Source organism: Balaenoptera borealis (assembly GCF_965194805.1).
Source record: "Balaenoptera borealis genome assembly, chromosome: 3".
Classification (NCBI taxonomy): Eukaryota; Metazoa; Chordata; class Mammalia; order Artiodactyla; family Balaenopteridae; genus Balaenoptera; species Balaenoptera borealis.
In genome coordinates this window covers 49,848,993-49,861,146 of record NC_138866.1, presented here as the reverse complement: position 1 = coordinate 49,861,146, position 12,154 = coordinate 49,848,993, and the positions used below count along the sequence as shown (strand labels likewise).

At 38.4% G+C, this 12,154-nt stretch overlaps 1 protein-coding gene across 1 annotated transcript in view; it reads right to left on the bottom strand.

Annotated features, from left to right (window-relative positions):
- The window catches only part of NEMF (nuclear export mediator factor), a 53,179-nt gene extending 43,368 nt beyond the window's left edge, over positions 1-9,811 (bottom strand). Inside the window, exons 1-4 of the mRNA XM_082385778.1 lie at positions 9,662-9,811; positions 8,745-8,813; positions 8,526-8,628; positions 5,430-5,555 (exon numbers count right to left, since the gene is read on the bottom strand). Of these exons, the coding sequence (XP_082241904.1) occupies positions 5,430-5,555; positions 8,526-8,628; positions 8,745-8,813; positions 9,662-9,720 (357 nt within the window). The 5' untranslated portion in view covers positions 9,721-9,811. The remainder of the gene's footprint in view (positions 1-5,429; positions 5,556-8,525; positions 8,629-8,744; positions 8,814-9,661) is intronic.
- Positions 9,812-12,154: the final 2,343 nt, after the last annotated feature.

The following is a 12,154-nucleotide window of genomic DNA, read 5'->3' as shown; positions in this document are numbered from 1 at the left end:
TTCCACACTTAGAGCTACTTCTTCCCTAGGATTATTTATCTAACAGTTAAGAATCAGCTGACAGGCTGGGAAGCTGAGCGTGAATTTTGATAGGCTCACAGGACAACTAAGGAGAATAAAAATTTGAGTTCAGGGTCCAAGTGAAAGGGGTAGGGGCTGAAGGGATTTATCCCTGATAAGTTCAGCTATGAATACTGACCCCAAAAGGCTGCATCCCAGGAGAAGGAGTGAATTGGAAATTTTCCAGCTTTCCCACACCCAGCTCCTAATCAATTCAATTCTTGATTGGAGTAAGGTAATATGGGATTACTTGTGTCCTTAGCTACCTGTCTAAAGCAAATATCCTCCCTAAAGGAAGATAACATCATTCCAGGTCTCACGGTTTATGTATGACTTTTCCTACTCAATGCCTGGCACACAATAAAGTAACCAGGCATGGGAGGAGACAAGACAATGTAATTATAGTTAAAAGAACAACAGACTATAAAACAGACATCAGAGGCATCAGATAATAGAGCAATTACAAATGATTCCAAATGATTCTTGTCTGATAGCAATAAAATTAGTGAATTGGAAGATAGATCAAAAGAAAATATGACTGAATTTTCCCATACTGATGAAAAACACCAACTCACAGATTCTAGAAGCACTGTGAACCCTAGAAGGTAATTACAAAGGAAAATCAACTAGACATATCATAGCAAACTACTGAAAATCAAAGACAAAGAGAAAAAAATTTAAAGCACCCAGATAAAAAGGAGAGATTACCTTCAAAGGAGCAACAGTATGACTGACACTGGTTTCAACAGAAACAGTGGTCACTAGAAAACAATATACTATTTTTATAATTGCCAAAAAGTTATTCAACTAATTAATGAGAGAACTAGATGACAAAACTGGTTCTAAGAGAGATGAAGTAAATGGACTACTTAGAGTGGGTGAGAAAAGAATGATTGTGTAAGATTGCCAATTTAGGGCAATAAAACTGCAACCTCTGGGGATATCTTTTCTCTGGGCAGAGATAATTTGAATCTCTACTAGATGAAATTAATTTTCATTGCTATCAGGCAAGAATTATCTGCATTGCTATCAGTTTTCTACAAGTTAAAGTCCACCCTTAATGAGTTGTAAAAGAGCCTAATCAAGAGTAAATAGCAGGGTCTTCCCTGGTGGCACAGCGGTTAAGAATCCGCCTGCCAATTCAGGGGATATGGATTCTATCCCTGGTCCGGGAAGATTCAACATGCCGTGGAGCAACTAAGCCTGCGCGCCACAACTACTGAGCCCGCGTGCCGCAACTACTGAAGCCCTCACGCCTAGAGCCCGCGCTCCGCAACAAGAGAAGCCACCGCAATGAGAAGCCCGCCCACCGCAAGGAACAGTAGTCCCCGCTCGCCACAACTCGAGAAAAGCCCATGCGCAGCAACGAAGACCCAACGCAGCCAAAAAAAAAAATACACATCCCTAGAATCCCCAGGAGTGCCGGCTAGACAACACCTGGCAAGATGCTGAAATGACGTTGTGTCCTTTTTGTCTCTTTTCAAATTTGGGGTAATTTTTAACAGTCTCCTCTCGTGATTACAACATCTCAAATTATTCTTGATTACACATATACACAGAAAAAGCTACTTTGTTTCTTGGACTGATTTATTTACACAAGTGCAGCAAGAAATGTTAAATAACATATATAAACCTCCTTGAACTATAGACAGCAAATCTAGAGCCACATGGTATCAAGCAGTTACTGAAGCCTTAATAATCACTGCTGCCTGAAGAATTCGTAAGAAATTTGGAATTATATCTTCAATAGGCTCTATTATTCCAGAGACTTAAAAATTACTATTTGCTTCTAACTCAAAGCTATGGAAACGAAAAAAAGAAAAGAAAAAATCACTACTGGTTTTGTCTGTGGTGCACCTATAAACGTAAGTAAATTCTTCTCTACGTGAAGTCACGCCAATCTACAAGAAGTGACCTTCCTTACTTCCTGCAGGCTAGGATCCTATATGCCACAGATAAGGTACAAGACTAGGTTCTCAGGAGGGCTTTGTGGACACTGGCTTTACATATGAAGTATAACCTTTTTTCCTTAATGGTGAGCTTTTCACACCTAACTGAATGAGATTTATTCTCAAATGTGACACTCTAGGTTTGACCTTGGCTACACAATCAATTTGCCTAATTGTAACCTGGTAAAAAGGACAAATTGTTATCGAACCTATGTAAATAGACACATTGTCTTGAGCAGTAAAACAATCTCAGTAAAAGGCAAGTGTTCCTAAATTCTAAGGGACCAAAGAGAGCAAACTACCATTTAAAGAATGTATCACTCCAACTAGCACTAGTATAGTTACTAAATTACAGGTCAGAAGGGCTTTATCATATAACTATCATAAAAATAATATCAACAACATTCTGAAAAAAATAACCACAATTACATTCTCCCCAGTTTATTCAGTCCTGTGTAATCAATTCTGATTGTCCTAGATCATAGGTTAACACTCTATTTTCATGAAGGCATCTGCTTCTAGACTAAAAAGAATCTTAAAAATCCTAACTTGGCATCCCTGATACAGTCTGGCATCTGTCCAAGCAATATTAGCTCAGACAATATGAGTCTATTATTTAAGAGCAGCGGTCAGCAAACTTTTCCCATAAAAGGCAAGATAATAAATATTTTAGGGTTTGTGGACCACATATGGTTTCTGTTGCATATTCTTCTTTCTTTTTAAAGAGCTCTTTTAAAATGTATTGTAAAAACCATTCTTAAACTCACAGGCTTTACAAAAAGGGGTCACAGGCTGTAGTTTATCAACTCCTATTTAAGACTATCTGGTATGTCCTTTTCACCAAGGTTCTGAGACTGCCTTCTTTGTTAAAGACCCGATTTACAATGACAAAATTATGGAGATGGAACAAATTAGTAGTTGTTAGGGTGCAGGGATGGGAGGAAGAGGGGTGGGTGTTACTACAAAGGGGTACCACAAGGAAGATCTCTGTGGTAATGGAAGAATTCTGTATCTTGAATGCAGTGGTGGTTACATGAATCTACAAACATGGTAAAATGCATTGAATTATATGCATACATTGTACCAATACTGATTTCCTGATTTTGTTATTGTAATATAATTATGTAACATGTAACAACTGAGGGGAACTTGGTGAAGGGTACACCAGACCTCTCTGTTCTATCTTTGCAACTTCCTGTGAATCTATAATCATTTCAAAACAAAAAAGGTTTTAAAAAGGTTATCATACTAATTTTTTTTTTAATTGACCACTACCTGAGACCACATACAAAAATCAATTCCAGGAGAGCAGCCGCTGCAGCTGTAGCTGCTGCTGCCTGCAGGGGACGGGGGCAGAAAGATGGGTAAAGGAATTAGTGGCAAAGAGAAGTGCATAGACAATTAAAGACAAGTGCAAGGATCAGCAGGTGGTCTCGCTGTCCCGGGCCCACATCCAGGTCAATAACTAATATAGGTATGTCCACTTCTGATAGTTCACTAAAGTGCACACTTATAATGTATGTGTCATATATCTAACAAAAACCTTAAAATGATTAAAAGCATGTGGTAAAAAACTGATAAGAAAAAAAAACCAAACAGCTCAATATTTTTTTTTTTAAATTACACATTCTATTATTCGGGTCTCCCTTAATTATTTAACCAATCTCTTAGTCAAAGAAATTTAGCTTTGAATAATGGAGTCGCTTGGAGTCTAGCTAGAGGTGAAAAATTCCACACATGAGGAACAACTAGGGACCAATTTCCACTTAAGAGCTGTGATAAGTCCAGCCCAAGTGACTCAAGCAAGAAATAAATGGGAACATTTAAGAGATGACAATCACAGAGAAATGGAGAAAAAGCAAAAAACAACAAACAATAAAAAAACAAAGACATTTAGCTTCCTTCCAAGTTTTAACTATTATAAACACTATAAAGACTATCCTTGATATGATCCTTCCTGAGCACTTGTCTCAAATGTTTCTTATGATAAATTGCTAGAAGTGGAATTCCTGCGTCAAAGGTTATGCACATAAAACTTTAAAAATCATGTTATATACTGTCAAACAATCTTCCAAAAATAATGTTCTAACCTACCCTTGTTCCCGTACATCCTTTTTTTTTTTTTAATTCTCTCTTTTTTTTTTTTCTGGCCACACCACACAGCTTGCAGTATCTCAGTTCCCTGACCAAGGACTGAACCCAGGCCACGGCAGTGAAAGCCCAGAATCCTAACCACTAGGTCACCAGGGAACTCCCTGTACATTCTTGATAATACTGGTTATTGTCAAACTTTCCAATCATTTATATATTGACAGAGAAAGAAAAAAAGGGGAGGAAGAAAAATATCATTTTTATCTTTCAGTAATCTGTTAATTTATACAGTATTCATGCTTTCATAAGCCACTTGTATTATTCTTTTTTGAATTGTGTAATCAAGCACTTTATCCATTTTTCCACTTGAACGGTTTGTGAAAACTACGTATTAGGATTATGAGCATTTTATTTACAAGTTAAAATATTTTTCCCCAGTTTTTCATGTTTGATATATGTATCAATAGTTCATGGTGTTTTCTGCCTTACACAGTTAAATTGCCTTACACAGCTTTAAAAGTAAGCAGTCATATCTATCAATATTTGTTTTCACTGTTAAGCTTAAAAGTCTTTTTCATCCCAAATTCATACATCTTAATCCATATTTTCACCTAGTACTTCTATGGTTTCACTTTTTATATTTAAATTTGTGATGCAAATGGAATTTATTTTGCTGTAGGTAGCTCATGAAACATTTCCAAGATAGAACAGGTAACTACATGGAAGGATTAAGAGGCAAGAAGCAAGAATGGTGAGGCCATCAGTAGTCTTCCTCTTATGACTGATGACACTGAAAACATGGCAATGTCCCTGAGTCTCAACTGCAGTCTTATTTATGACAAAACTATCTGACAATTTGCTGGTTGTACCACTCTAGTCCTGAAATGTAAAGTAGTAGATAATTTCTTCAGTTCTCAGATCTTCATCTCCTACATTCAAGTGCTGTTTTATTATTGTTTTTGTTCTTTTTCTTTTTTTTTTTTTTTTTTTTTCTGGCCATGCCACATGGCATACAGGATCTTAGTTCCCAGACCAGGGATTAAACCTGTGCCCCCTGCAGCGGAAGCACAGAGTCTTAACCACTGGACCGCCAGGGAAGTCCCTCAAATGCTATTTCAAATGGCTACAGTCTGCCTAAATTCTGGCCTCCAGATAAAAAGGAAGATTAATGGAAAATTACATTTTACTTGTGTTGCACTTTATTATCCTAGTGTATCAATGGCCTTTGAGAAGAAAAAAATGTTCCCTGCCCATGTTTGACAGCACTATTACATGAATAATTAACAATACAATGAATTCTCCTCACCCCATCCCTCAAATTTAACTTACCCTGTCATAGAGCTCAATGATTAAGTGATAAGCAGCTTCATCACTTCCAAATTGAAAATCTACAATTCTATCCACACCAAGCTGTTTTGCACTGACTAATCTCCGACTCCTCAAATGTTTTCGGCACTAGCAAGAAAGAGAAGAAAAAAGGCATTTATATAGTAAAAGTGAATTCCTAATCATTCGGTATTGGTTTATAATTAAGTTTCTTCTTTTCATTTCCATCAAGAATAACATCTTAAGACTAACAGATGAAACAGTATAGTCAAAATTAAAACTTACAGAATCATAATCAGAGGAAACACATTTTATTTCAGACAACTCTGACTGCTAACTCTGCAACAGTATTTTATATCCAATTTTTAAGTAGACAATAAAAGACCTATAGGGAAGTTTACATTGTTGCTTTATACCACTGCTAAATAAATCTGTTCTTATCCTGACGACCTCACACAAAGCTGTAACTTTTTTTTAAGCCTCTTCTTACTGAAATTTTTTAAGTATCCCAAATTTCCTTTCGTGTGTTTGTGTTCAAGATTAACTAGTGGTTTCCACTAATCTTTCACTTCAAATACAAATTCTGAACCAGGAGCTTATTGGAATTCTATAAATTAGTCCTCCAACTTACAACCAATTACCCTCTATTCCCACAAACTTTATTAATAAAACCCAAACAGAATTTTTCTGGTACTATCTCCAGGCTTTTGAACAACCTAGCTCAAATCCAAATGTAGTAACTCCTATCCTTTATCAAATCCCATTATTCTTATCCCTAGTCATAATGTTCTTGTTCTTATAAACAATTAAAATAAAATTAACATGTAAAACCCAAAGACAATTTACTTGGTAAATACCTACTGTTTTATATTACATGTACAAATATTTAAGTATGACATGGACCAAAAACAAGACTACTCTGTAGCTCCTAAAAAAAAGTTGTTACAATTGTTTCTAAATTTGAATTTGAAAGATCCCTTAGTCAAGACCAGAAAGAAAGAATGCTTTCTTTTCTTCAAGCCTCAAATCCAAAACAAATTTTACAGAGAATTTAACCTAAAACCATCTTTAAAAAAAATAAAGGAGAAGAAGAATATACAGGCTCATTCTTCGAATTAATGCCAATTCTTTCATAACTAAGAAGAGTTCTTCTCCAGATCTATAGTTCAAATTGACTAAAATTCTCATTTTATGTATTCAGGCACAATTATATACTCACATATATTCAGGCAGATGTAAGACTTTTCAGCCTTCATAGAATAATCTCTCCCTCCTAAATTCAATAGTTCTCATTTAAAAGTGGCCTATATTAATTTTGAGTTAAACAGTGACCTACATTCAGGGCTGTCTTTAAATCTCCAGGTGAAAATCATAATCAATTCCCCCAGTAATATTTTGAGAAAAATAAAGTTAAAATGAAGATAAAAGGCATCCTTGAATGGAACAGAAGTCCACACCATGGAATGGTGAAAAAGGGAAAATTATCATGAGTATAGATGGACATATAATACATATGTAAAACTTGTTTTTTCTTTATTTCCCTACTAGCAGCTTGGTGAAAACAAGCTTCTGTCAGTGCCACAAAGCTACAGCTGCCATCCCCAAATGTGAGAATTAGGAACAATCACTGTGATTTACCACGAACTAAACATGACCCTGCCTGTAACATACAGCAGTAACAGCTCTTTTAGTTATTTATAAAGTACTTAACATTGTCTGCTCTATTGAAGAGAATTTTTATAAACATTTAGATTGACATGTACACCTAACTCATTAAATTCTAAGTTTTTTTTTTTTTTGAGTGTCTGATCTCCTATTGATGTAGCCTCGTTTGGGGATGTTTACACAGTCCCAGTATCATACATCTTATTATCTGTTATATCATATGTAAAACTGAAACAATATTTGTTTTTCATATCCAAGTTATTAAACAACTTAAATGAAGTATGCATTATTCTTTGAAAAGTACTATACAAATATAAAGTGTCATTATTATTAAGGACAATCCCCAAAATAGAACCATTTTGGGTTACTATTAAGTAAATTAAACTTTTAAGAATTTGATAATTTTGTGACAGGCCTTGTGATTTGGGAAACACTTACCTAACGTGTAATCCAAAACAGATTCTAAGTTGCTGGGGATAAGGATCTTCTCTGTAAAGCCTCTAATGAAATAACACAATGCCAAAACAAATAAATTTCTGAAGGAAAGTGAGGAGGAGAGGAAGAAGGAAATTAATACATATGGAGCCCTATTATGTGTCAGGCATTGTGTTAGGTGCTTTACATGTAACTTCAATTAATCCTCACCAAAAACCCCATGAGGGAGGCATTATCTACATTTCACATTTAAAAAAACAAGTTCCAAGAGATTAAGTAAAATTTCCAGGTTATAAAATTATTCAGCAGCAAAACCATTAATTCAAAGTTAGGTATATCTGACTCTAATGTCTTTCCTCTGCATCATGAGCTTTTCAGTATATCTGTTGTGTCAATAAGCGAAAGGGTAATACATCCACAAATGCGGGATCTCAGTTTTAATAGTAAAAACAAAAAGAGAAGTGAAAAGTAAAAAGATATGGTTGGTAGCATACTAATGTCACTGAGTATTCCAACAAAATACAGATTGGTAGCTGAAAAGTGAGCTGTGGAAGACAAGGCTAGGAAAGGAGGGAGGAGGGCAGATTACAGAAAGCCAAGAATGCTGGGGTATAGGATATGGATTCAGCAATTAGAGAATCATAAAAGGTGGGATAACTAATGAAAATGATGCTTTAGAAAAATCAATGTTGGTCTAACACAGAATTGTTTTGCTAGTGAGAAGAGTAGTAGAGTTAAATGGCTATAGTGTCCAGCATTATAAAAGCTTGAACTAGAACGGTAACTGTGGGAACATAAAGATGTGGTGCACAAAGTGGCGTGAAGGGTAAAAGGGAGAAGTTAATAAACATCTCCTTTATTCATCCAGTATCTATCAACTACTCTATTTTATCTCTATTTTATTTATAACAAGTGAAGAAAAACCCGTTTATAATTTCAATTGTTAGTGACCAATCTCAGGGCCTTAAAATTTAGCTTCAAGTATAACTTAAAACTTACCTTCATAGCAAAACTAGACGGCATCATATTCTTAGGCCATTCAAATTCTGTCGTGTGAATTCGTATGCCAGATTCAAGTAAAAGTGTAGCTTTAAAGTCTGGTCTGTAGAAGAAAAAAGTCAAAAATTTTTTAGGGCAGCACTAACTCAGGTTAAAAAAAACAAACAAGCTCATATTTAATTATACAAAAGATAAAACAAGCCTATAAAATGCTCTTACTTTTGAAGACGAATAAGATACGTCTTATTATCCACATCGTAAACATTGTTTACTCTCATTCCTAGCAAGCTGCAAAGAGAAAGGAAACATGTAACAAATCATACTACCATTTGAAACATAGAACTTCACACAATTTAAAGCTGTAGGCGGAAATAGAGACGGCCAAAGGGGGGATCTTTGACTCTAAAGATACGGAGTCAACCAGTGCGCAGTCTGAAGGCCATCAGACATTGAGCCCAAACCTTGAGTTTAACTATTTAAAAACGAAAGTGGTCTATCAGCTCTAGGAACACTATACAATGCCTTGAGTCTTTTAAGTGATCCAATATACATTTTAGGAAATACAGTAAAATCTAACCCACTTAATTATAAAAGAAAATATGTAAACGAGGCCCGAGAAATATGACAAAGCTCACACAGCTGAATAATACAAAGCAGATTAGAATGCAGACCTCAGGCCAAATCTGCTACCTCCCGCTAAAAAGGCGATGCTGCCTTTCTTTGCGGTGAGGAGGAGCGTCTAACAAACCAAGCCTCTGGTCTGGAAACCTCTGAAGCAAATGACTACACTGGCGTCCTCCACCTGGCGTCTCGTCTTTTACTAAACGTTTGCTGCCAGACCCGGGCGACTCAGGCCCACAGGCCGAGAGCCCCGCCAAAGCCGGACGCAAGACCTGGCGAGACTAGCAGCCCACGAGAGCAGGGAGTGGGGCACGCGACCGCCGGGGTCCCCCCGGTATCCTGAGGGCCACGGAAAGATGTCACGCGCTCGCCCACTCAGGCCTAGCCAGGTCCACAGAAGAACAGGACCCGGGGGGACCCAGGGAAAACATAAGGCCGTTCTTGTTTCCACGGTGGGGCCATGGCCTCTGCCTCCTGCACCACCCGCACGAGCCTGGTCACCAGTCATACAGTACCGGGCATTCAGCTCCGCGAGTACCGCGCGGAGGTCAACGGTGCTAAAGCGGGTCTTCATGGCGAGGCTTCACGCTCTCTACCACTTTCCTCCACCGCCGGCCTGACTCAACGCCGCTACTCTTATGCGCAGGCGCACTTGGCGGATCTACGGCCGCGCAGAAGACCCAATATTCCTTGAAGCGAACTGCTTTGCGTCACTTTTGTGCAGTGTTCGGCTGTCAAGTCCGTCGTCAGCTCCCTTTTCGTTGTACCAAAACAATTCGAAATAGATCCAAACTATTCTCTTGAAACTGCATTCCTTCCTGGAAAGCTTATGGACTAGGCCGGTTACTTTGCTCCCTTGCGTTTCGGGACTTAAGCCAGCCTCCACAGTGACCCCTGCGGGTCATAACAATTTACGAGCAGCGCACTGGGAGGATTTCCCCAGATGGGGCTCTGTGTACAGGAGCAACGACCCCTTTCCCTGACGTGCACAGTGTTGAAATTTAACGAAGTGGACTATTTCATACACCCTACAGTTACCCTCAATGATCAAGGCAAATCAACCCTCAAAAAGGAGTTCCTATTCTGATGTCTTGCTCTCGGAAGAGCATTTGTGGTGTATTGTGGGAGTCTCATCCAATCTAGGTATTGGGATCCCCTGGGCTCAGCATAGTACCTGGTATACAAGAGGGGCTCCATAAATGCTTGGCAACCTGAATATTCAATTGTTTCGCTAGGTAATGGTGAAGTAAGATTAAAAATAAAAATAAGACAATATTGCCCCGCCAAAGGAATTCACGATGCAGTGGGAAAGTAGTCGTGCAAGAATGTAAACATGGTACTTTTTGTTGTGATATATACGTGGGAAGAAAGCCTATTTTAAGATAAGAACTCAAAAGAGACAGGGTCTCGCTATGTTGCCCAGGCTGGAGTGCAGTGGCTATTCACAGGCGCGATCCCACTACTGATCAGCACGGGAGTTTTGACCTGCTCCGTTTCCGACCTGGGCCGGTTCACCCCTCTTTAGGCAACCTGGTGGTCCCCCACTCCCGGGAGGTCACCATATTGATGCCGAACTTAGTGCGGACACCCGATCGGCATAGCGCACTACAGCCCAGAACTCCTGGGCTCAAGCGATCCTCCTGCCTCAGCCTCCCGAGTAGCTGGGACTACAGGCGCGCGCCACCGCGCCCGGCAAGGAATCCGGACCTAGGAGGATTCTAGAGCCTATGGGCTACAAGTCGTGGCAAGCAGAATTGCCACCAGCAGATGGCGACTCTAAGTAAAAAGGGCTCGGTTGACATTTCAGAAGAAACAATTGTAGACGCTAAGGGGACTACTGTAGCAGGTACAGCGCAGAATTAATGCGACATACGGCACAGAAAATCATGCAGAATAGCTCAAAATATGGAATAAACCATTTGGAGGGTTTAGGAAAGACTGGGAACCAAGTCGACTGTAGTGCAAACAGTAAAAGCGAGAGGTTTAACTGTACATAAACAATGCTAAGGTTCTTATGTTGGCTCTGAAGCCATTACCCAAATAATGCCTAAATATTTTGCATAAAAGCAACCCATGTATAAACTCCACATTGAAAGGGACAACACTCAGATGCTTCTTTATAAACAAAAACTGAAATACTTCATAGCAAAACTCCCACTTTAGGGCCCTAAACCCATGAGATAGGAGCAGGATACTAATTTAAGTTATACTTGAGACAGTCAGCCACTTGACTAACCCACACATTGCTTCTGCTCTGTCTGTCAAGGAAAATGAGCATCAGAAGTAAAATGCAAGAAAATACATGAGGGGGAGAAGGAGATGAAGATAAGTGTAAAAATGATAAAGAAACTGTATCATCTACTATTGAATTCTATCATTTCTGGGTTTTGGAATAATTTCTCTACTTTGAAAAAATTCTGAACCAGGGATACTTAAGGACTTGTGGGAAAAATAAGAGGCAACAGGAAATGGGAAAATCATCTTCCAATTTTCAAAGAGAAGATAAAGGTGAATATCTGAAATCCAAACAGGTGCCATGGGCATTTGTCCCAACCAAAAAGTTAGAGGTAATTATTAATGGATGCCTTATGGGCATCTAGAGCTGTGATTCTCAAGTCTTAGTGTGATTCACTGATTACTACGGAGATAATCAAAGCAAATTCCTGGACACCACACCAGGAGATTTTGAATCATTCCTTAACTTTGGCTCAAGGTATCTGCATTTGTAAGTGCCAAGATGAAAGGGACCTGGAGCGCATACTGGGAAGTTTACTGATCTCTAGAAGATGAAGTGGTCAATGATGAAGTGTCAATCATTAGGAACCAATATAGTTTCATTCAGAATAAGATATAATTTATTAATTTTACTTTCCACCCATAGAAATATTCGATGCGTAGCGTCAGGGGGGGAAATCTCCCCTTCTATCCATTTTGAGTTCTTGTGGCTGGACTAATAATAAAATTGACGCTAGATAAATTAACAGGGGGAAAAAACCCCAAATTTTAAT